Raw genomic sequence first — 24,163 nt, 5'->3', positions numbered from 1 at the left:
TTATACTAAAAGATGTTTAACAATCAAAATTATTTCGTCATTCGATTTCGATTCTTTTAACTTGATTACAATTGATAAAAGACGTGACGATAATTCAATATTCTTAATCGATTGTTAAATGATTGTACGTGATTTTTTTAATTTCGATTATTGTTACATAATAATTAACTTGTCTTTGTTATTATTTTGTTGATATATAATTTTGTAAAACACATACATTACGTCTTTATCCCTTACGGGAAAGACAGTGTCAACGTTCTCAAAATGACTTCAGCTTTATGGCAAAGTGATAGAATTGAGATTCAGATGGTGACCGGTTGCTAGTCTATCGTCTAAGAGAGAAATCCCATGTTAGCTTTTTTAGACTTTCCATTGATTTTTTTTTAATTTTTGTGGAAGAGCAGCCAGCACACAGCCAAATTGATTTTCTTGGCTTGGCTCGTCTTGGCGAGGGCACGACCATATCCCCAGATTCGCTTTTATAAGACATCCTTGGAAAAAAATATAGGAGTCGTCCTTATTCTTAAGTGCCGAAAACCACATGGCATAACTTCAAATTTACAATTTTATCCACCTGAAGCTTCGAGTATTTCGTTTTCGTTATTTTCATGATAAAAAAATTTCATTGGCAGTCATTATTGCTAGGTATCAAATCATCGCCTTGACTTTTGTTTCGGTTATTTCCTCTTTGGAGATGAGCCTGGGGTCCTTACCTGATATTTCTACAATCCAGAAGTAGGTCAGTCAAGGCAAATAAGGCAAGGGACTTCAGCTTGACCTCAGTGACTAGATCATGATCATGCTTGCTGTGTTGCACTAGTTAAGTCGAAGTGCTCAAGTTCCCTTAGTTAAGACATATGGAAAGAGATGAATGAAGGTTTGGAGTGGCCTTTTTTTAATAGGTAGTGTCTGAGTCTATGGTCAAGTTATACCTAATGTAAATTTACGTAATTTTTCATATGCTTAATATAATTTGGATTAGTATCTATTATTTACCCACCTACCTACACATGCATATAATTATGCTGAGTAACCCTTTTGGTCGCATCATATAATTTTGTTTCAGTATAATAACCAATTTACAATGAAACCTTTTGAGCTAAATAAAGTTTTTTTTTCCTTTTTTTCCTTCTTACCTACCACGCAGCATGCGGACCGAAAGCGTATATTAATTTAATATACGCTTTCGGTCGATTATTCATAGATAATGTTTAAATATTACAAATTAATGGAAAGTATGTTTTAGACTCTAGGGAAGGGATTCCCTAAAGCATTGGGACGAGCCTCTATGTGACTATTCAAAAAAGTCGTTATTCCCATTGATAAAATCTGATTAATAGATCAGAATATACAAGATAATGCAAAATTTTTATTTTTAAAGTTTTTAAACTTATTAATTCCTTTAAATTTTCGAACTCTCACTATTGCATTACATGTATATGTTGCTAATAAACACATTTTCATTTTTTTATATTTACATATTATTTAATTTATGTTTATATTGTTAAAATTATAAAATCTCAGATACATTTTAAAAACAATAATTTGAACTACATATCGAGTTATCGAGCAATCTAGAATGGTAGTAGCTTTTTTTACTTTCAATGCTTTCAATTTCCTTTGTCAAATATACATCACCACCTACAAAAAAAAACAAATGACGCGCAGAACGCGCATGACAGCTATATCAAAGTCAAAATTGTCTTTTAGTTTGTGTCAACTGTCAATGTTTGTAGTTTTTCACGAAAAGAAAGGATTTGTATTTTTGGAAAAATACAGTTATTTTTCGTTCTCCAGGCCAACACTGTAAGATTTTGAAAATATATTGTTGTTACGTAGTGCAACCAGTGTAACATATTCGTTTAACACGAAATTTTTGTTCTCGTCAACTAATAATTGGACTGCCTACGTGTTGAGTCAAACACTGAACATTTTCAAGAAATACTCGTAAAAGCTATGAGATATTGATTTCATAGGTCGACAGAGCACAAAAAGGCCCAGTTATGAATAAAAAACCTCTTAGGACTGGTCCTAAAATAAGGATTACTCGACCAGCAAATAGATTGAGACGCCTCGAAGACGGCGCCTTACCCTCCACAAAGGGAGTCGAAGAAGTTAAATATATCTACACCTGTCAGTACTGCCGTCTCAAATTCACTCAGAACAGCCATTTTTTCCGCCACATGACTTCCAATCACGAGTTACAACAACGTCAAGAAACTTTTGAATGCAATGAATGTCAAATAGTTTTTAATAAGAAAGCTAATTTGGATATTCACTGTCAAACGCATCACCAGGCGAAGAGCAAGTCTAAATGCGAGATGTGCTCAATCACATTCAAATCGAGGTATTGCCTTCGTCGGCATTTGAAAATGAAACAGGTCATGCAAGAGAATGCATGTTTGAAATGCCAGAAGAAATTTTTGAACAAGGAACAACTGGCTAAGCACATGCAGAACAAGCATACATTTAAAAATAGAACATTCCAATGTGAATTGTGTTCTCTAAAGTTTAAAGCAAGGGAATCTCTGCAGAGCCACCTGAATCGCATTCATAAGAGATTATGATTGTGCGAAAGATTTAGAAATAGGTATTGAAGAAAACTAATAATATTGTCTCTTAAATTTCATGATGGAAGAAGGATCCCATGACATTATGAGACATGGAAGCACAAAATTTATATAGGTAATGTATTTTGTCTGATTTGGTATAGAATTCTGACTTCTACACTAATTTCATCCCTTTGCTAGTTTTATTAATAGGTTTTTTTTTTCGACATTTTTTTTACCATATTGACAGAATGGACTCACTCTATTTTGTAAGAATTTGTCGATGTTTCAAGAATTTAGCAGAAAGTTTCTTAAAGGAATTAAATATATCTTTGTTCTCATAAATTTATCTAAAAAAATGAACTACCAAACATAATGCTCAAACCTCTTTTTCATAGTAGTGGAAATACAGTAAATTTGTAGGACAAAATATACAAAGGCAGACTTATCCCATTTAGGGATCTTTTTCATACATACATACATACATATAATCACGTCTTTATCCCTTGCGGGGTAGACAGAGCCAACAGTCCTGAGCGGACTGATAGGCCACGTTCAGCAATTCTATCTTAAAGCCAAATAGCTGAACGTGGATCTTTTTCCATGACTTTAAATTGATGGATGTATAAAGCAAAAGAACTACATACAATAATTCTGGCAAGTTGAAAGATATAGTGTCTGCCTATCCCTCCGAGAAAGAAAGGTGTGATTATATCTTTATATGATACCATTAATGAGTATATAAAACTTGGTTGTCGAACTGACATGTTTATAATTTTTGTGAGTTTTTTGTATTTTAAAAGAATTATTTAATAAATTATTGTTAATATTCAGATTGGCTAAATGTATATTATATTCATCTTATAGTAAAGCGTTGGTGGGCGAATCGGTAAGGTGCCTGGTTAAAATAAGCGTCGCGCATAAAGGCACCGGTTCAAATACCACAACCATATACCAATTACTATTTTCGAAGTTATGTACATTAGTTTGAATACTAACCGATGCTCTTACGGTGAGGGAAAACATCGTGAGGAAAGCTGCACATTCAGGCATCTGGGTGTACAAGCATATGATCCAATACGGTTCCAAATCCAATTTGGTTCCCCTGCAAAGTTTGCAGACCTCAGATGGGAGTTGCTTCGTGTTAAAACCTGACTCACCCAACCCAGGATCCATGGTCAAGGGCTTACCCCGGGTTCCACCCCAAAGTGGTGAGGATGTAACCAGGACTAAAGCCAGGTGGAAGTAAAATGTCATGGAATTCAAATACCGTAGTTCGAAACACTAGTTTGATACACTTGATAAAGTGATATGTAGGTATTTTGTAAGGTTAATACCCAAATTAGCCCCGATAGATTCTGCATGTACGGGCGCACGCGGTTACCACGCAATAATGATGTGATCAGTTATCACAGATGATTCGTTAGTGTATTAGTTAGAAATTAAGAAACATCGATAACAATTTTGGCGTTTTCATTCTATGTCACATAACTAGCTTCCACTTCCGACCCGGCACTTCCTCTTAGTTTGGTGACTTGTCGACGCGTACAAGTATTGAAAGATGCTCAATCTATTGGGGGTGATCTGTGGGTTAATACTTTTGGATATACAAATTTGTACATAGGTAGTACAATTATATTTGTGACGTGGATATTAGATCTGGTAAAAAGCGAATACTTTTTAAATTTAGATGATTTTAAGGGTTCCGTGCCAAAACGGTAAAAATGGTACATATAATCACGTCTATATCCCTTGCGGGGTAGACAGAGCCAACAGTCTTGTAAAGACTAACAGGCCACGTTTAGCTGTTTGGCTTTAAGATGGAATTGAGATTCAAATAGTGACAGGTTGCTAGCCCATCGCCTAAAAGAAGAATCCCAAATTTATAAGCCTACCCCTTAGTCGCCTTTTACGACATCCATGGGAAAGAGATGGAGTGGTCCTATTCTTTTTTCTATTGGTGCCGGGAACCACACGGCAAGGTGCCGGGAACCACACGGTAAAAATGGTACCATATTTATAAGCCTCCACTGTCTGCCAGTCCGTCTGTCTGTTATCAGGCTGTATCTCAAAAACTGTGATAGCTAAAAAGCTGAAATTTTTACAAATTATGAATTTCCATTGCTTCTTTGACAACAAATATTAAAAATAATAATAAATATTAAGTGTATACAATAAACGTGTTCTTTTCGAATTTTTTTGCTCAACATTAATAAAGGAAGAGCTTATAATTTACATAGAAGTATGAAAATTAATAAGTTCAAAATAAATAATTAAATAAAAAAAAGGGTTTATTAAATGGGCCTCCCATACAATAAATGTTTTTGGTCGATCATAATAAACAGTTGTATATTTTCCATAAAGTAAACGAGATGATGGTACGGAACCCTTCGCGCGCGTTTCCGACTCGCACTTGGCCGTTTTAATAAGTCCATTCGTCAATAAAATGTATTTTTTGCTTATTTTTTTTTAAACGTTTATCTGGTTAAACTAAAAAACTTATTAATTTATTTTTTTAAATTAATAAGTTTTTTTAGTGAAAGTGTGTTTTAACTGAAAACACAAATATTTTAAGTTTTCACTTAAATTCCTATGAATTCCTATGAATTGGCTCATAAGTAGCACTCAACCTTTTTATTCAGAGATGTTTTTTCATAAAATTTTTATTTTCACTTCTTTTTTTCGCTACATTAATCTGTTTAACGGAATGATTGAAACGGAATATACAGCTACCTACATATTTTGTTTATATGTATAGCTACATAGTTTTATTTTTAGTTTGTAAGATTTTTGAGATTCTTATTTATTTTAGTTTCTTTAGTTATTGTTAACAATAAAAGGCCTCAGTTTCTTTCAGATTTATTTAATAGTTTGTATACCCTTTTTTTTCGTCCACCTTGTTTCCTTAATATATCGTAAGAAACAATACCTTTATATTTTTTTTCTACTGTATAGTTACAATTATTGAAGGTTGTGGTTTACTCTGAATGACAGCTGGGGCCAAGTACCTTATACAAGTTTTATAGCGAATATTAATTTAGTCAATAAATAATTGTTTTTTTTTATGGCAAAAACTATTACAATTGTAATAAAATACTTAAATGATAAATTAAAGGTTTTCTGAGCAGAATAATATGTCATTACTAATCAAAATTGATGAAGGTACATACTATATTTTTATCAGTTTGGTACTTAACGTAAATTCAGCTCGGTTGAAAATCGCTTGTGCTCAGATCCTATATCAGTGAGGTAAATTTTTGGTTACAGATATATTATATGCCTTATTGTACATGAGTATGTGTCCATGGACTATTGCAAACATGAGGAATGCCTTATAACAACTGAATTGTTTATTTGTAATGTGAATAGCAAGCAATAAATTTGAAATAAAAATTAAATCAAAAATCTCATTTTCTCATTACCTACCCAATTTCTTTATGAATATCAATAAAAACTTTAGTAAAAAGAAAAACATCTCTAGTTTTAATATTAATAATAAAAAAATATCTTCTTTTTTTGAAGACGGTACATACTTTCATACTTTTCGAGACTGTTGGCTCTGTCTACCCCGCAATGGATTTAGACGTGATTATATGTATTTATGTTAAGTATACCAAAAGTGATCTTATTTAATCTTGACTGTGTGGCGACATCTCTACGCCACAAGTGACAACAGCCAATCACGCGACGCTATCAGCCAATAACAGCTAAGATTCTAAATCTCGCAAGCAAAGATTTCACGGATTGCGGCATATATACAACTTCAGAGACAACATCGTCGCAGCCGCGGTTCCCCAGGCATCACACCTAGCCTGGCGGAAGATCTTCCCTTTGTTGGCGGTCTAGCCATAATCATCGCTCCCGCTACAACTGTTATTGTAAAGCAGCATAGGTACTTACCCACGTTTATAAGTCTACCCTATATACCTACACGGCGGCGTCCAAAACTGTTATAGATAAGCTACTCAGTTATGTTGTACCTAATCCTTAAATCCGTGCCGTCTGGTTCCCAGCACCAATAGAAAAAGAATAACACTTCTCTATATCTTTCCCATGGATGTCGTAGAAGGCGACTCAGTGATAGGCTTATAAAATTGGGATTCTTTTAGGCAATGGGCTAGCAACCTGAATTTTTCTAGCAACTTGAATTTGAATCTCAATTCTAACATTAAGTCAAACAGCTGAACGTGGCCTTTCAGAATTTTCAAGTTGTTGGCTCTGTCTACCCCATAAGACGTGATTATATGTAAGTTGCCTTGAAGTCACGTTCGTAGCTGATATTTGTGCAACGCTAGTTGAGAAAATCGTCAACCCTCAGACTCCTTCATAAAATTTGTATGGAATAGTTTTCATAACACAATTCCCTCAGTGGTTTAGTTTTAGACATGCACCATCAGGACTACCAGATGCATGGCCGGTAGTATGGTGGTCCTTAGTGAACCCGACGGGTCAATCTCCGTCAGAGTTCAGTCAGATCTAAACGTTCCCCGTCTATCCTGGTGTCCAAAGATGGGACAATTGGGGCTAAATTATCGCATTCCAGTCAGTTGTAAATTATAAGGGATATAGGTAAATAAAACAAGCGTAAAAGATTTAATATTGGACTAATATTTAGTAAAATACCATATTATAATAATAAAATTCATATAAAAATTCAAGTATTTCAGTTTTAAACAATACCTACAGACCTGCAGGGATTAGCGTGTTTACACAAAGAAGACCAGTCTCCGCGGATGATCATCAATATATTTGTCTTGAGACGAAACCGGGTTTCTTCGCGTAATCACTTATAATTGAAAATGTCTAAAAATCGCAATTTCTTTCCAATATCACGTTGGCAAATTGTGACTAAGGACGACCACAGACGGGCGACTAGTGGTCCTAACTACAGCTATAAGTGGTCAAGTCGATGCATCGCACGCTTGTGACCGACCTAAGCCAACGTTGATTATCGATTATTCCCTTGCAGGTAACACATAACGCTATTATAATAATTAATACTATTATTTCAAACAACAAAAAAATATAATTCACTCTCATTAAAAATAAATGAAAAACAGGTAAATTCAAACTACGTAGTTACGTCTACAAATTTTTACATAAATATATAAAAACTTTAGGGTGTTAACCACAATTTATTATAGGGGAAAAAAACTGTAAAATAAACATAATAATCTTACCAGTAAAGCTCTGATTTAGAAATTTCTGAATCTACATTGCAATTTTATTTTACCGACAAAACGATTTTTTTACATTTTTTTCACTATTTTCATTCGAATGTTAAATATAATAGATTAACCTTAAATTTAATTTCTTATGGCCAATGTGCAATTTGCCTTCATTTATTGGCAAAGCTTAATCTATTGCAGTGTAAAATTACTTATAGAAAACTTGGAAAAATACTGAATTATTAAACTACTAAACACTAATAATAAAAAATATAAAACAACTACAATGAACAACTAGTTAAATAAAAAAAATGTAATAAAAAACGGTAAAAAATATAAATAGGCATAATTTCAAAAATATATCAAAAGAAGCGGATGATAGAGATGAGATATGATTTTAAAAAGCAAACAGGTGCAGATATGATTTTATGTTGTCGATAGACTTTTCATCAGTCGCACAAATGCACAGATTAAAAAAAAAATTACATGTCTGTGCAGAAATGTCAACATTTGTTATTGCTGAAAATTTTCTTGTAACACTTGATGATTATTCTTTACTTTAAGTAAAATTGGAATCAAATCATATCCGCGGCTGGGCTATCTCCAGAAATTAAATAAAAAAAATCACTGGGCACTATCGCCCTGTCTTTTTGGTGTCGTCTTTGGACGAATCTTTGGTCAAAATTTGGAGATGCACACAAATTACGATGTGTCAAAAGCATGAATTTGGTTTTCACACACGATCAATAGACTGCGGCGCTTAGAGTAGGTGTGTAATGTACTTTTTATTGCGTAGAGGCAGGAATTAGTTTATCGATAGACCATAGGTAATCAGTTGGTCACATGTCTTAATTTCTCGTTTGGTAAAAAGCGACATTCGAGTGTTATTTGTGAATAACCACGCCTGTAATCCACTTAGTAAGTTCTCATGGTGGGAAAATTGGGTTTCCATTATACTGCTAGTTCATAGCAAATTACATGACACCCCTAGCGTCTCTCGACCGTGTGCGACAAACCACAAAGAAAACCGATTGCACGAATCCCACACACAAACTACAAGATGAAACACAGGAAAAAGATTTCAAATTCATTTTAATGTCTCCACAATAGTCTCAACTGCATGAACAATCCGACTACATACAAAAGCATAGAAACACATTAGATACCTGGAATACATAAAAACATTGAAATTTCCCAGTAAAAAAAAATCCACTCGGTTCGGTACAAGTTTTACAAACTATAGTGTTTAATACCGTGTGCTTATTCTAAAAACAAGGCTTAAATTAATCTTAAATATCTCTCACTAAAGCTGTCACTAGTTTAAAAAAGTCAAATGTGTGGTGCAGCCAGACGTGGATGAACAACAAATGTTTTATAGCTTCGACGAATTCATTAAAAAAATATTGCACATCCACGCCTGTCGGTACCAAAGAATACCGAACCGAATGTAATGCGTTACAAAAATGATTGTAGCAAATAATTTTTAACGAAATGGATTCTATTTAACAAGTCACTGAAATAACTGTCTATAAAAATATATAAATCTTATGTCAAATCAATTTAAATGATATTCAAACCGACTCCCAGATAGAAAAAGAATAGAACAATGTTTATTTACCGTGGAGTTGGCTTATAAAGTCTATTAAAAAAATAATTTCAATGCACCTATTAGTCAAAAACACGAGTATTAACATTAAATAATGAAACGTGAAAACCGACGACGGTGCAGGAAAACTTCAAAACAATATTGTCTAGCAACTTTTTAATGTATTTAGGTACTATTTTCTCATTATATTATCATACACAACTAGGTAATGTATTTAATGAATTGCACTACCATTCGCTATTCTTTAAAAATTATGTAATTTCACTAGAGACCCTAGCACAATTTACAGAGCGCCCGTAAGCGAACGCCAAGACAAAAATTTCTCTAACACGGTCCGCCGCCGTAAATCGTAAAAAACCTTATTTATGCGGATTTTTATTTTTTTTTTAATTTTTACTAAGAAAAGTTCAACGTATGAACCTATTTACATGCAAGTGAAAAAGTGCGAAAAAAAGTCACTCTGAAACAACGAGGGGTTGAACATCGATTGTCATCAACAACAACAAGTCGTCAAGTTAGCTACAATATCAAGTACAAATTTTATGACAAAACAATGTACACATGCTATTAAATACTTCATAGAATATTAAAGAATGACAATGCCCCCCGCGGTGCGCCGCAGCAAGTGATATGAAACCACGAGATTACGTCTAAAATAAAAGAATTCAATCTAATCACACACACTCGACCGCGCGCTGGCGACAACAATTTATTACAACAAGAACAGACCCGCGAAGCGGCGTAAACGAGGAAGCAAAAACAGCCTACAAACTATAGCGCTTAATACACAGTGCCATTTTCTCAAACGTCCTCAGACAACGCAATACTTTAAAAATATTGCCATTTAAACTCAGACGTTTACAAATAATGTTACACTGTGTAATAATCGCTCAACAAACAAATGAAAACATATCGGCCCGCAGAAACTTCCGAACTTAAAAAACCTAATAGGTACTCCAAACGCAAACTTCGTCTAAAAACTAAAACATGTCAAAACACTGCGGGACGAACAATCAATAAGACAATAATTAATAAACTTTATAAAATTAATACACCCCCGACGAGTACACAAATTCAAATTAAGAAATACCTCTCTACCTGGTCACGGTAGAAAGTAAAGTCAAGTTTGGCAACACTAAACACATGCTCATGTCGACGCTAGCGCCACCAAATCACCAAAGGCAGCATCATAATTATGGCTGATAACCGCCGTATCTGATACCTGGTCGGGGGCTACAAAACAACGAAGCCAATGAATCTTCTCCCGTGTTTCAATTCAACTAGATTACACACAATCCTTGCAAACTAGCGGCTTATACTGCTCATTGAAAGACATCGCAATGAGTCTCCATGAACAACATTACAGCCGACGTCGACACCCGCCATCACTACAAACAGCTTCTAGCGCTATGAGAAATCTAAACGCAGAGACCACATATCCCAAACACACCTCGGTTTATAAAATCTAACACCAATTAAGTTTTTAATCGCTGGGTTGTACAGACCTTAAAGGTGGGACCGTCAGTTTAATATAAGACATTTAAGTTAAAGAATTATTATAATAACTTCAAATCTTATTCAATGGTTGTTATAATCTGAAGGTCCCGAGTGACAGTGCACCACTTGAAGATCCGTTAGGTCGTGGAGACCAACACCATTAAAAAAAATCAAGTCACCCAAGCGTTCAACAGCTACTAACGTTGCGCGCAAAGTAAAAAAAGAACACGTCCGAATTCACAATTGTCGTTTTTTATAAAAATACAAAAATACAAAATGGGACAGGGCGACCACACATCACACTCACGCGTCCCGCCTCTTCACTAGTTCACAGGAGGATTAGGGGGCACCAAACAATTTCACCAAATATATTTGAGCAATTTCATCAAAAAAAAAAAACTTTACATCAAATGCACGAAAATGATTAAAAATAAATTAAAAAAGCAAATGATCACACATCTATTCAGAGGCATAAATAATATTCTTCTTTTATTAAATTTTATGAAGTATTGCAACTAAAAAAAATACATCTACCAAAGTGGAAATTTAATTGAAAATGCAGTAAACAATTACGCTGGGACCGTCTGAGCGGTAAAAATCGAGGTGCCAAGCGAGTGAGGTGAGAGTCTGGGGCGTACTTAAGGCGTGTTCAAAAATGTCTAGGAAATTTCTAGTTATCAATTTATAAAGAGAAAACGACCTGAGATCGTTTATTCGCTATTACTGAATCTACTAAATATTTTTCTATAACTAGAGTTAACGTTACGTCACGCCGCATGTGACCACTCTGTAACGAGACAACTACGTGACTTTTCGTGTCGCCATATACATACATATTCTAAATACTAGGAAAATATAATTCTTGCAAATATTCTTGTCTACCATTTAATTGATTTAGTTGAACATTGTGTCATATTATTTGTTGGCGGCGACGGAAAAGTCATCGCAGCTTTCGTATTATGGCAAATATTTTTACTAAAATGCTCTCTATTTAGTTATAATAGAAATTGTACCTACTTAACGTTTAGAAAAATCGAAACGGGGCTCATTTTGCTCGTGCCAAGAGAATGGTTAATGAACAATCTTAATTTTGCTAAAGCCTACAGAAACGTTAGCTTGGGGCGAGCAAAGCGCGCCTTTAAATTCCATCCTTAATTGTTTTTTTAAGGTGAACGCGTGCCCAAACATTTGAAGGTGTGTAGTTCGAAAATCGGCGTCGCGAGTCAAAACGATATTGTTATTAGAGACGGTATAACCCAGTCTCTATTTAGCAGCGACAACGGTTGCATGTTGGGTCGAATCAACCGAGTAAAAAAGGACTTCAAAATTCAGATAATCAACAGCATAGTTGAGCTCAGATGATGTTCTCAACATTTTCTCACACTAGGGAGGGGTACGCCGTACGCAGTCGCAATACCAAGGCACTATCAAGCCTCATTTAATTCTGAAAAAGATACACAACACGAAAAAACCGCATCAAAATCATGAAAAAACCCTCAAAAAATTCGCGCAAGTCTTTTTACTACAGTCTATAAAACGTCCGTGGTCGATCGGGATACGGTGCCTTTACCGATTAATTTGTTAATAATCTTTAAACGGGCAAATCTCATTCTAAATAACAATAAGTCGAAAATTATTCTCAAATTCTTATTCAGAATAAAACAAGCCGTTGTCGCAAGATCGATGAACAAATGTTTAAGTACATACGAAATCAAAGTTTGTTTTAACAACGAAACTAACATTAGTATAGCACTTTTCAATTCAACTCTAGCAAGAGTTAATGTTATCCAATCATCACGTTCTTCCAATAGAATTAATATGAAAGTGCCAGATGATTAAAAACAAGAGTGCTATAAGAATGCAAGCAAAACCGCATCATTATAATATACCTAGGAAATTGGTTACAATAATATTTCTATAACACTATCCTACCGTCTATTGCACTATCCCGGCGGATCGAAAAAATATCATTTATAAATAACATTTTACGCTAATCACTATTGTACAATCCCGACAAAAAGTCGTAGTTTTCAATATTCGAGGTTGGTGGCGCAACGATTCGCCAAGGTTTTTGCGAGACTGTACAATAGGCTTACATACGGTCCCAGAAGACGAGACGAGAGTTGCAGTTCTAAATCCGTTCAGCCGAAGAATACACAATAGCATTCAGATAAATTAATCTCAACGTCTCGCTTTTGAGGACTGAAATGCCCGCGATAAAACGGACGTACAGCCAAATTGGTAACAAGTTTGTACTAACGAGTTCCTACCACCTCCCAGGAAACGAAAAACGAACGAATGAAATCCCATTCAAAGATATGGACAAATAGACTTGTGGGCCGTTAGCGTGAAAGTAAATCGAATTCTTACCCGATGTCATCGGGTCATTGATATCAAGGTAAATTGAGCGTTCGGTGTGAATCGAAACAAGACTGAATTTAGCTTAACATCACGGCCTCGCACTCCGATGAATAAGATGCGCCGCTATAGATAACTTCAGCAAAAAGTCCATTTTCAATATGAGACATTCAAAGTCAGAAAACAAAAACCCATTTCTACCAAAAACAAGTGAACATAATCAGGCTTCAAATACTGAAATAAGACCGACACGAATCGCATAGCAACCGAATTGGACGAACCGACAATCATCCGCAACAGTATCCAATAAGAAAATCGAGAGAAAAACCTTAGGAAATTCATTCTAGCTACACAGGTACAATTATATTTCTTTTTATATCGAGAAATCAGACACTTTATGCCTTATACAATAATATCTTACGAAAGTGAGCGTACGAATTCATGCGACTAGTCAAAACCTGTCGATGGTCTAAGGGCACCACTTCGTTTCAAGGTGGAGCTTATTTCCAAACGGACAACTAGCTAAGTTTTGGAATACATATTTTTGCTTAAATCGAATAATGGTTTACGCCATCGCCTCCCCGGCGAATGAAAAAACTACTAACTTAGCAGTTTTTTTATACACTGGCAATACCTTTAAAAGTACAGAGCATAGCAATCGCCGAGGCAGCGACAAAGCAAACTAACGCCTTGTACTTGAACTCTATAATATTCTGCTTAATATTAAACATTGGATAATGTTGCTTATTAAATTGTTTATTTCTCTACAGCCAAAGAATTGGCATCCGAATCGGAAAATGTCGTATCCGGTAGTCACTAATTAGCAACATTGTGTTTTTGCAAAATAAAAACACAGTGTTGCCAGCAACAAGCTAGTTGCTACCAAATAGAAGAAAAATCTAGCCCGGTCAGTTGATACGTGGGCTTCTTTCTAACTTTCCAGAGTAGATTTTAAGTCTGTCTGTTCCTGAAGTATTTGGTAAGGTCTCAAAGAACCGTATTTTGATGATACTCTGATGTTTTAAAGTACAAGCAGTGTGGGTAGGATAGGAAGCTACCATATAAAATACGATTCCGGGTAAAGAGTGGTAGAAAGTGGTTAGTGCCTCTGTGGCTCATTATGTTTTTAGTTTTTATAAAGGTCGCGAGAGATGAATAATGTAGTTGCCACACATTTTTATGTCGCTAACGACGTGTGGTGTATCTCAAATCAAAGCGACAAAATTTTTAACGACCAAGATGTTGCTAATAAAGGCTTACAAAAGTTAAACCAATTTATAACAAAGTATGGTTAGTGTCATTTAGTGGTTCATTGAACTGCTAAGGTATTAGTCTCGTAGAGACATTTATTCACAAACGTTGACAATGACCTTATATTAAATCATTCGGTTAACTTTAAAAAAAAGAGAGAGCAGACAATCGTTAAGAAAACAAATTATACCTTTCACCCGGTTTTTCCACACAACAAAAATACACCACACTCAGTGTTGCCCACTTTCTACCACTCTCCACCATTCTCTACCACTCGCCGCGACGTCACTAACACCAGCGGAAGGGCACGGCGCGCGGGCGGTCCGCGCCTTCCTTCACGAGCGGCTTGTGGAACTCGCGCCCCGGCCGCGAGTGGATCGTGGCCCAGCAGTGCTCGCAGTAGTACTGGAATAACACATTAAATAAATAAATATATACCGGACAAATTACACAGATTGAGTTAGCCTCGAAGTAAGTTCGAGACTTGTGTTACGAGATACTAACTCAACGATACTATATTTTATAATAAATACTTATATAGATAAACATCCAAGACCCATTGCTTGTAATACATCTTGTATATAGAATTCTTAGTGGAATAACACATTGTTCATAATACACCTTAGGTATATATGAAATTCTCGTGTCGCACTGTTCGTTCCCGTACTCCACCGAAACGGCTCGACCGATACTCATGAAATTTTGTGAGTCAGAGAATCGGCCATTTTTTTTTGTGTGGTAAGGGCGTCCAACCTTTACATTTTTTGTTAGTCGCCATTTACGACATCCATGAAAACGAGTGGTACTATTCTTTTTTTATTGGAACCACACGGCACTTTTATCTTTATATTTATAGTTTATCAATAACCAGGAACCGTGTGGTTTCTCTTAGTCCATCCCTTTCCCATGAATGTCGTAATGACATACTACACCTCTACACTAAAAGTGTAGTATGTGCCGGCTGTCGTGAGGTTCTGTTCCCACGTAGATGAAGAGGACGTGGATCAAGAGAAAGGCTAAGGGATAGCTTTCTTTTAGGTGATGGGCTAGCAGCCTATCACTATTTTATTCTTAATTCGTATAGCTGAAGGATGCCATTACTAGATTTTGTCTAATCTCAATGTATAGAAACGTGTTCTCATTTCTGCATGCTAAATATAGTAAACGTAAAACGGGCAGGAGACTTTTTTTTATAAATAATACAGGTATTAAAGGCGTTTGCGCAACGCGAAAGTAAAAATCAGTTACCTAGTGGCGTATTGTTAATAGTTACCTGCAGACAAGTGACGTTGGCGCAGAAGAACGGCGCGAACTTTGAGCCGCAGCGTGCGCCCGCGCACTCGTCACACATCTGATCGTCCAGCACGTACGGCTTCACCTAAAACAATATATATCGTTAGTATATAATCGCCGTCATAAATATATTAGGCAGAAAACTTATTTCGATTTGCCATGAATTCAATCGATAAACATTTAATGGTTGTAAACTTTATTATATACTGGCACCACTTTGTATTTTTTATGGTTGGCATTACTGCCATTTAACTGTCACTTGTGTTACCTCCATATCTTTGTTTCTCTCTACAATTTTTCCAAAGTGTGCGTGCAGTTTGCAGTGCTGTGTGGTTCCCGGCACATATATAAAAAAAGAATAGGTCCACTCCATCTCGTTACAATGGATGTTGTAAAAGGCGAATAAGGGGGTAGGCTTATAAACTTAGAATTCTTCTTTGTTGCTAGCCCATCGCCTGATGGGCTAGCAACCCGTCACTCTTTGAATCTCAATTCTATCTTAAAGCCAAATAGCCAACAGTCGTGTAAAGACTGATAGGCCACTATCAGTTTTCTAGTTTTTACAAGACTGTTAGCTCTGTCTATTCCGCAAGGGATATAGACTTGATTATATGTATGTATGTAATTATTCCAAAATGGCGTAACTCTATCTGACCATTGGCCCAGTCTTCCCCGTAACGTATAAAGAGGTATAAAAAAAAAACAAACCTCAACACGCTTGTCAATGTCGCCGTGTTGCAACTGCACGAATCGCGCAGAAATCGCCGCGATGTACGACTGCTGGTTGGAGAACGCCACTCGGCCCGCGCCCTGCAAATAAATAAATAAATAATAAAAAAACAATTAAATATTAATAAATAAAAAAACAACAAACAATAAATAAATATAAAAACAATTAAAAAACAAAGGTATCACAAGTGCAGTGTGGTGCCCGGCACGAATTGAAAAAGGAATAGAATAGAACCACTCGCGTCTGTTTCCCATGGATTACGTAAAAGGCGACTAAGGGATAGGTTTTCAAACTTGGGATTCTCCATTAAGGCGATGGGCTAGTAACTTGTTACTATTAATTTGGATTTCAATTCTATAATTAAGCTTAACAGCTGAACATGGCTTATCAGTCTTTTCAAGATAGGTAGTTGCTTATGTCTATCCCGCGAGGGATATAGACGTCACAATATGTTTTTATGTATCCTACAACAATACAATAAATCAATATACAAACAGACTCAAGAAATCATTGCTTGATATTACTAACGAAAACATGGAATATGGATATTATTTGTGACAGGGTGCAACTGGGAACACAGATCACATTGAGGGTGCAACTGGGAACACAGATCACATGGAGGGCGCAACTGGGAACACAGATCACATCGAGGGTGCAACTGGGAACACAGATTACATCACGGAGGGAGGTCGAATATAAATAAAGGTGCCAAAAGCCTTACCTTGGGGTATTTGAGCTCGGGGTCAGTGTCTATGCCGGCGTAGCACACGCCGCCGTACAGCCGGTCCATTATCATCGCCAGCTCCACTGCAACAAACAGGATTAAGATCAATATTTCTTATACATATGGTCACGTCTATGTAGAAGTGATTATCACGTCTATATCCCTTGCGGAGTAGACAGAGCCAACAGTCTTGAAAAGACTGATAGGGCCACCCTCAGCTATTTGCCTTTAAGATAGAATTGAGATTCAAATAGTGACAGGTCGCTAGCCCATCGCCTAAAAAAATAATCCCAAGTTTTAAAGTCTAGTCTCGGGTCCAGGGGCATGCTGGCGTCCAGCACAAAGTCGGCATCAGCGAGCCGCCACGGCCGGATCTGCACGGGCTTGTCACGAACTGTGAGGAACCTTTTGAAGCTACTTCTTTATTGTCCAGTTCTTCGGTTACTTTGGTCAAATTTCTTATAAAAAAGCGTTCATCAACTCACCAGCTTTGAGCGGACGCGGCACTCCACCCACAAACAGTCTTCCTAGGATCCAGGGTAAAGTCTGCATCAGCGAATGGTGGAGATTCTTTAGAAACCACTTCTTTATTGTCCAGTTCTTCGGTTACTTTGGTCAAATTTCTTAAAAAAAAAGCGTTGATCAACTCACCAGCTTTGAGCGGACGCGGCACCCCGCCCACAAACACAGTCTTCCTAGGATCCAGGGTAAAGTCGGCATCAGCGACTACTTCTTTATTGTCCAGTTCTTCGGTTACTTCGGGCAATTTACTATTTAAAAGCGTTGATCCACTCACCAGCTTTGAGCGGACGCGGCACCCCGCCCACAAACACAGTCTTCCTCGGGTCCAGGTTAAAGTCGGCATCAGCGACTACTTCTTTATTGTCCAGTTCTTCGGTTTCTTCGGGCAAATTACTATTAAAAAGCGTTGATCCACTCACCAGCTTTGAGCGGACGCGGCACCCCGCCCACAAACACAGTCTTCCTCGGGTCCAGGGGCATGCTGGCGTCCAGCACAAAGTCGGCGTCGGCGAGCCGCCACGGCCGGATCTGGACGGGCTTGTCGCGGATGGTGGGCGACGACACGCACAGGTACAGCTTGTCCTCGTCCGTGATGCAGGCCTCCATCAGCGCGGCCACTGAGCTCTCGTCCTGGAACAATGACTTGGACAAATTAACGAGTGCCGTGTGTTTCCCGGCAGTGCCGTGTAGTTCCCGGCACCTATACAAAAAAAGAATAGGACCAGTCCATTTCCTTCCCATGGATGTCGTAAAAGGCGACCAAGGGGTAGGCTTACAAACTTGGGATTCTTTTTTAGGCGATGGGCTGGCAACCTGTCACTATTTGAATCTCAATTCTATCATTAAGCCAAATAGCTGAACGTGGCCATTCAGTCTTTTCGAGACTGGTGGCTCTGTCTGCTCCGCAAGGGATATAGACGTGACCATATGTATGTATGTACTAATTAAGAATCTACTTAGGACAAAATTAGACACGGCTTCGTCAGGAATACCTAACGTGATAGTCAGCTCCCCCATCGATAAAAGGGTAGGGGAATGGAACCGTATATTGGATGGTTCTTTATCTCTTCTATTAATGGCGCCATCTGTGTGATTTTTTTAAAACTACTACCTCAAAGCAATGGATCAAACTTTATTTTGACTCCACCGTCATATTTTTTTCTCAGTTATTCTTACCCAAAGATACCAAAGTGTATAAAAGTTATTTTAGGGCATCAAGAAAGCATGCTGCTAAAGACAAAAGCGGTAGCAGAGAACCCATTCGTAATTTAGCTGAATGTTGGCATTACGATAGGTACTTGGAAAAAACAAAATTAATGTGAAAGATTTCCAAAAAGACATTCGCCAGTTATCAAACTTGTCAATTAAACTGAAAATTAAGTCCACTGTCTCTTCATATCAGTATAGATATCATGACATGGGCATCACAAAGCTTTAGAAACTGTATAATGCATTGAAGACTAACCATTGATAAACAAGAGTCATTAAGAAAGAAGTACAAAAACATTCTACGTTAATTCGGAGACGTTCTAGTAAAAGGCTGACCTTTTACTAGAACGTTTGACCTTCTATTGACCTGAGTCAATAGTACCCGAAACCGTCGAGCTTGCATGAAGATAATTATGTCTGAATCGAGAAAGTATGCAGGGATCGTGGCAAGTGGAAAGATGTGGTCTGTGCCTTGCGGGAAAGAGGAGTGAGTTATGAATGTATGTATGTGTCCAAAAACATGCCTGGAACAGTAGAAACGCGTAACCCTTAGGCGGGAAGTAGCTCTTGCTCTCCGCTTTGTGGGGCCAGTCCACCACCAGCGGACCGAACCGCCGGAACGAAGATGTTATCTCATCTGCAACAAAAGATCTATCATCAGCGTCTCATAAAGCAGTAGTATATGTGAAAGAAGACATATATCTTCTTTCTCCTGGCTTTAGTCCCGGTTGCATTCTCAGCGCTCTGGAGATGAGCCCGGGGTATGCCTTTGACCATGGATCCTGGATTGGGTGAGTCAGGTTTTTACACGAGGCGATTCCCGTCTGACCTTCGCAACTTTGCAAGGGAACCTAACCCGTATTGGATCGATCATGATTATTTTTAATTTCCTCCCACCCTAAGGTTGACTGGAAGAGATTGCTTTAGCGATAAGTCCGCCTTTGTACCTCATTGACTACCTGTTTTTTTTTCCTGTTTTTCTTTTTCTTATGTTGCAATAAAGAGTCTATCTATCTATCTATCATGACTCAATTGTACAGGTTTCCTCACAATGTTTTCCTTCACCGTAAGAACATCGATTACTTTTCAACTAATGTACATGACTTCGAAAAATAGTCTTAAGTACATGGCCGGGGTGGGATTAGAACCTGTGCCTTTTTGCGGCACACGCATTTAACCGGGCACCTTACCAAATCGACCACCGACTCTCTAAGCGAAAAAGACATAGATAGATAAAACTCTTTATTGCACCATAAGAGTCAAAAATACAAAACAGCACAATACAGATAGAGATGGTACAAAGGCGGAGACTTATCGCTAATGCAATCTCTTCCAGTCAACCTTTGGGTTTGTTTGACATACACAGTGACGTGAACAGAGAAGAGAACGTTACGATGCATTTGTTGGCTATGCAGACATATAAATAGATTTTTATTACCACCAAGGACTAAAACAGGGTTAAGGAGTATGACAAAATACAATACAACTTAGAGGTTAGATGTGCTTCCTTAAATCGGACCCCTTACACTTGTTAAAAGTACCACAGACATGCTGGTTTTGTACCAAAAAATGTAAATATTTTCTTCACGCGTTAGTAAAAGTAAATCGATAAAAAGGCTTCCAAACTCGGGGATTCTTCTACGCTTAGACTAATAAAGCAATCTGTCACTATCTCAATTAAAATTCCATCATTAAGACATCCAGCATGTCCATCACAGATCAACCGTAGTCTCTTTAAGACTTTCCACCCCGTAAATTATAGAGACGTGATTAAATACGAGTTCAAAATTCAGGCAGTCCCAGACAATGCCTACCAATTGAAATCAGATATCAGAATCATAGCGTTTTTCCTTGTCAAAACGCCGTGAAAATCCGGGCTATCGCGACCGCTCATTGTATAGAACCAGGCCGGCGGTGTATTGTGTTCGTCTTTCACACAATAGGCTGGCAACATTGGTTATATTTATATATTTTAACAGTGCTTGACCTATTTAAGTTAGATCTAATGGAATCCAATGATAAGATAGGATTGAATCTAAAGGTTGACTGGCAGAAAATGCTTGTAGCTATAGGCTGAATGAATGAGAGATATGTGTAAACCGTGTGGTTCCCGGCACCAATAATAAAAAGAAAAGGACCACTCCATCTCGTTTCCATGGATGTCGTAAATGATATAATATGATATAGAGTTGAGAACCAAATAGAGACATGTTGCTAGCCCATCGCCTAAAAGAAGAATTTCAAGTTTATAAGCCCATCTCTTAGTCACCTTTTACGGCATCCATGGCAAAAAGATGGGAGTGGTCCAATTCTCTTTAAAAGCTCTTATTTAGTTTGTTTCTTTTGGTGCCAGGATTCGAACACAGAGGCCGTCAATTTCAATGCAGAAGGTACGAAGGACATGACAATTACTCGTATAATTGTCCCTTAACGTTAATGATCAACCTTCAAGCAGCAAGAGGTAATAATGTGTACACGTATGTTGCTAGGCGACGCAATACTATATCCTTGATAAGGGCTTTTCAATAATAGAAAAACTAGTTGGCTTCAAAAAGGGGTCATTAGTGTTTACCAAAATATTGTTAGTTCAACATAAACTTGTGTTTAGTAAGTTAGCAGCGAGCGGCTATATATGCAACTACCGACTTATTTTTATTTTTATTAAAAATATGTAATATGTATTTGAATTCTCACACCAACAAATGTACATATTTATTTTAAATGTTTTCTCTGTAAGTGAAATGTAAATTTCTTTGAGAAATAAAGTTCTTTAACCACAACTCAGACCGACTACACACAGTTGTATAAAAAAAAATTACCAACAAATGTTTGATGTTTCATAAAAGAAAAAATTTCTATTATTTTTATAGTAATTTAGGCCAGACGATTGTTCCCCACATAACTACAAGTAAGTAGGTACATAGAATTTCCCTTCATCGCTGTGCTTTTGAACCTGCCCTTGTAGCATGGCAAAACTATTTTTTAGGGAGTCAAGACAAATGGCGCTGTTAGGGTAAGTAAAAATTATTAAAAACTGCTCACTCTATGAGAATTAGTTTTTAGTATTTGTTTGTTCTTTGCTTTATTCTTTGTGCTTGTTATCGTTCAACCAAAAAATAATGTATAATATACCCTGGATATTACCCTTAATTAAATACGGGACTGCTGTTAAGTTTTAAGAACTTTTATCTCTTTTGTTCTCATGTAAGTGGATTTTGTTGACTTTTTTGAGAATAAATTCTTTAAACCTAAACGCGAGAGCAGCCTACTCCTCCCACACATCGACTCATATTATCAGAAGGTTGGTAGAGCCGTGTGGTTCTCGGCACCAATACAAAAAGAACAGGACCACCCCATTTCTTTGCCATGGATGTCGTAAAAGGCGACTAATGGATAGGCTTACAAACTCGGGATTCTTTTTAGGCGATGGGCTAGCAACCTGTCACTATTTAAATCACAATTCTATCATTAAGCCAAATAGCTGTTGGCTCTGTCTGCAAGGGACATAGACGTGACCATATGTATGTATGTATGTTGGTAGAGCCATGGGTGGTTGTGGGATTTCCCCCTCCACTCTTCAGTATTCTCCTCTAAAATCATTGCAAACTCACCCTCGTCAATGTCTGGTGGTAGGCCCCCAACGAACACTTTCCTACTGAACCGCTCGCCGTGCTCCGAGCCGGCGGAGACGGGCGACGAGCGAGCGGGCGAGCCGAGCGCGCTCACGCACATGGATAGACCTGGAAAAATTGGATAAAAATTGGATAACTGGTCCACGTCAAGCGTTAAACATCAGGATCTGGTTAAAAAAAAAACATTTGAGATCCTAAGAAGGAGGATGAATAATAAATAAATATAACGAATTACGAGATACTAACTCAACGAAACTATATTTTATCGTTGAGTTAGTATCTCGTAATTCGTAATATTTATTTATTATTCATCCTCCGCTTTCGTCTTTATGGCTTCTCCCATCACTCACCCAACTGACTGCAACTATTGAAAGCACTTGCCAGCATTGCGCCTTGAAATGACGCTTATACCTTTGCCTCTGCAGTTCCATCATTAGTCTGCAGCATTCCATCACTATACTGCAACTATCAAAGTACGGAGGATAGCTGTGCCACCTCGTCATGACGGGAAGATGTCCAGGTATCTGCTAATCCGTATGCACACGTCTCATCAGCCGCACCTTATATTGGTACGCCTCTTATGATCTACATACATACATACATACATAAAATCACGCCTCTTTCCCGGAGGGGTAGGCAGAGACTACCTCTTTCCACTTGCCACGATCTCTGCATACTTCCTTCGCTTCATCCACATTCATAACTCTTCATGCAAGCTCGGCGGTTTCGGGTACTTTTGACCTTTACCAGGACGTCCTTAATTTGATCAAGATACGTTCGTCCTAGGTCTTCCCACTCCGACCTTTCCTTTAGGATCTTCTGAGCTAAATTTAGTCTGGAGCTATAGGAGACTTACCAGCCGCACTGAGCCTGGACACGACATCCTGCGCTTGGTCCGAGGGCACGGAGGGCGAGCCGGCGCCCGCGGCGCCCGCCGCCACCGCCGCCTCCTCCACGCCTGGGAAAAACGGCGACTTGCCTGCAACAAACAGACGAATAATTAAGCTTCTTGTAGCTTATCTTACATACATACATACACATGGTCACGTCTATATCCCTTGCGGGGTAGACAAAGCCAACAGCCTTGAAAAGACCTAATGGCCACGTTCAGCTATTTGGCTTAATGATAGAATTGAGATTCAAATAGTGACAGGTTGCTAGCCCATCGCCTAAAAGAGGAATCCCAAGCCTATCCCTTAGTCGCCTTTTACGACATCCACTGGGAAAGAGATGGAGTGGTCCGTTTCTTTTTTGTAATGGTGCCGGGAACCACACGGCACTATAGCTTATTTCGGTGAATAAGCCCAAAAGAAAATTCATGACAATTGTGTCATTAAGGTAAAAAGTCGCATGTAAGAGAGATAATTTAAAGATCCATTGAATAACTACATCAACCTTTATTGGGACTATTTTAACAAATTTAAAGAGGGCGTGGGTTAAACTACAGACAAGAGATCCAGCAAGTAGCTGCCAGAGCAATCCTCAGCTACTAAACTCGGTGAGCGCTGTAGTAGTCCAAAAGCAAAGACCCCCCAGGGGTTTGACCGAAGCGGCACGACGTCACACCATTGGAACAAATCGTAGTTTTAGACAACTCGACGGGACTATGTTTGATGCTCTTGTC

At 37.7% G+C, this 24,163-nt stretch overlaps 2 protein-coding genes across 2 annotated transcripts in view; one reads left to right on the top strand and one right to left on the bottom strand.

Moving 5' to 3' along the window:
• Positions 1 to 1,723: 1,723 nt before the first annotated feature.
• LOC106133694 (zinc finger protein PLAG1) lies at positions 1,724 to 4,274 on the top strand. The gene has a single exon (XM_013333505.2). It carries the CDS (start codon positions 2,004 to 2,006, stop codon positions 2,565 to 2,567), a length of 564 nt encoding a protein of 187 aa, XP_013188959.1. The 5' UTR covers positions 1,724 to 2,003; the 3' UTR covers positions 2,568 to 4,274.
• Positions 4,275 to 7,136: 2,862 nt separating this feature from the next.
• Positions 7,137 to 24,163, bottom strand: part of LOC106133713 (cytoplasmic polyadenylation element-binding protein 2) — a 65,824-nt gene continuing 48,797 nt past the window's right edge. The window contains exons 3-10 of the mRNA XM_013333527.2: positions 23,396 to 23,518; positions 22,519 to 22,647; positions 19,432 to 19,544; positions 18,118 to 18,328; positions 17,174 to 17,259; positions 16,431 to 16,532; positions 15,703 to 15,807; positions 7,137 to 14,834 (exon numbers count right to left, since the gene is read on the bottom strand). Of these exons, the coding sequence (XP_013188981.1) occupies positions 14,718 to 14,834; positions 15,703 to 15,807; positions 16,431 to 16,532; positions 17,174 to 17,259; positions 18,118 to 18,328; positions 19,432 to 19,544; positions 22,519 to 22,647; positions 23,396 to 23,518 (986 nt within the window). The 3' untranslated portion in view covers positions 7,137 to 14,717. The remainder of the gene's footprint in view (positions 14,835 to 15,702; positions 15,808 to 16,430; positions 16,533 to 17,173; positions 17,260 to 18,117; positions 18,329 to 19,431; positions 19,545 to 22,518; positions 22,648 to 23,395; positions 23,519 to 24,163) is intronic.

The sequence above is a fragment of the Amyelois transitella genome, chromosome 28, assembly GCF_032362555.1.
Source record: "Amyelois transitella isolate CPQ chromosome 28, ilAmyTran1.1, whole genome shotgun sequence".
NCBI classification, from domain to species: Eukaryota; Metazoa; Arthropoda; class Insecta; order Lepidoptera; family Pyralidae; genus Amyelois; species Amyelois transitella.
The sequence above is the reverse complement of the archived record's forward strand: the minus strand, read 5'-3'. Positions and strand labels throughout refer to the sequence as shown.

Excerpts from the sequence above, each read along its gene's own strand:
- LOC106133694 (XM_013333505.2), top strand. The coding sequence starts at position 2,004 with ATGAATAAAAAACCTCTTAGGACTGGTCCTAAAATAAGGATTACTCGA.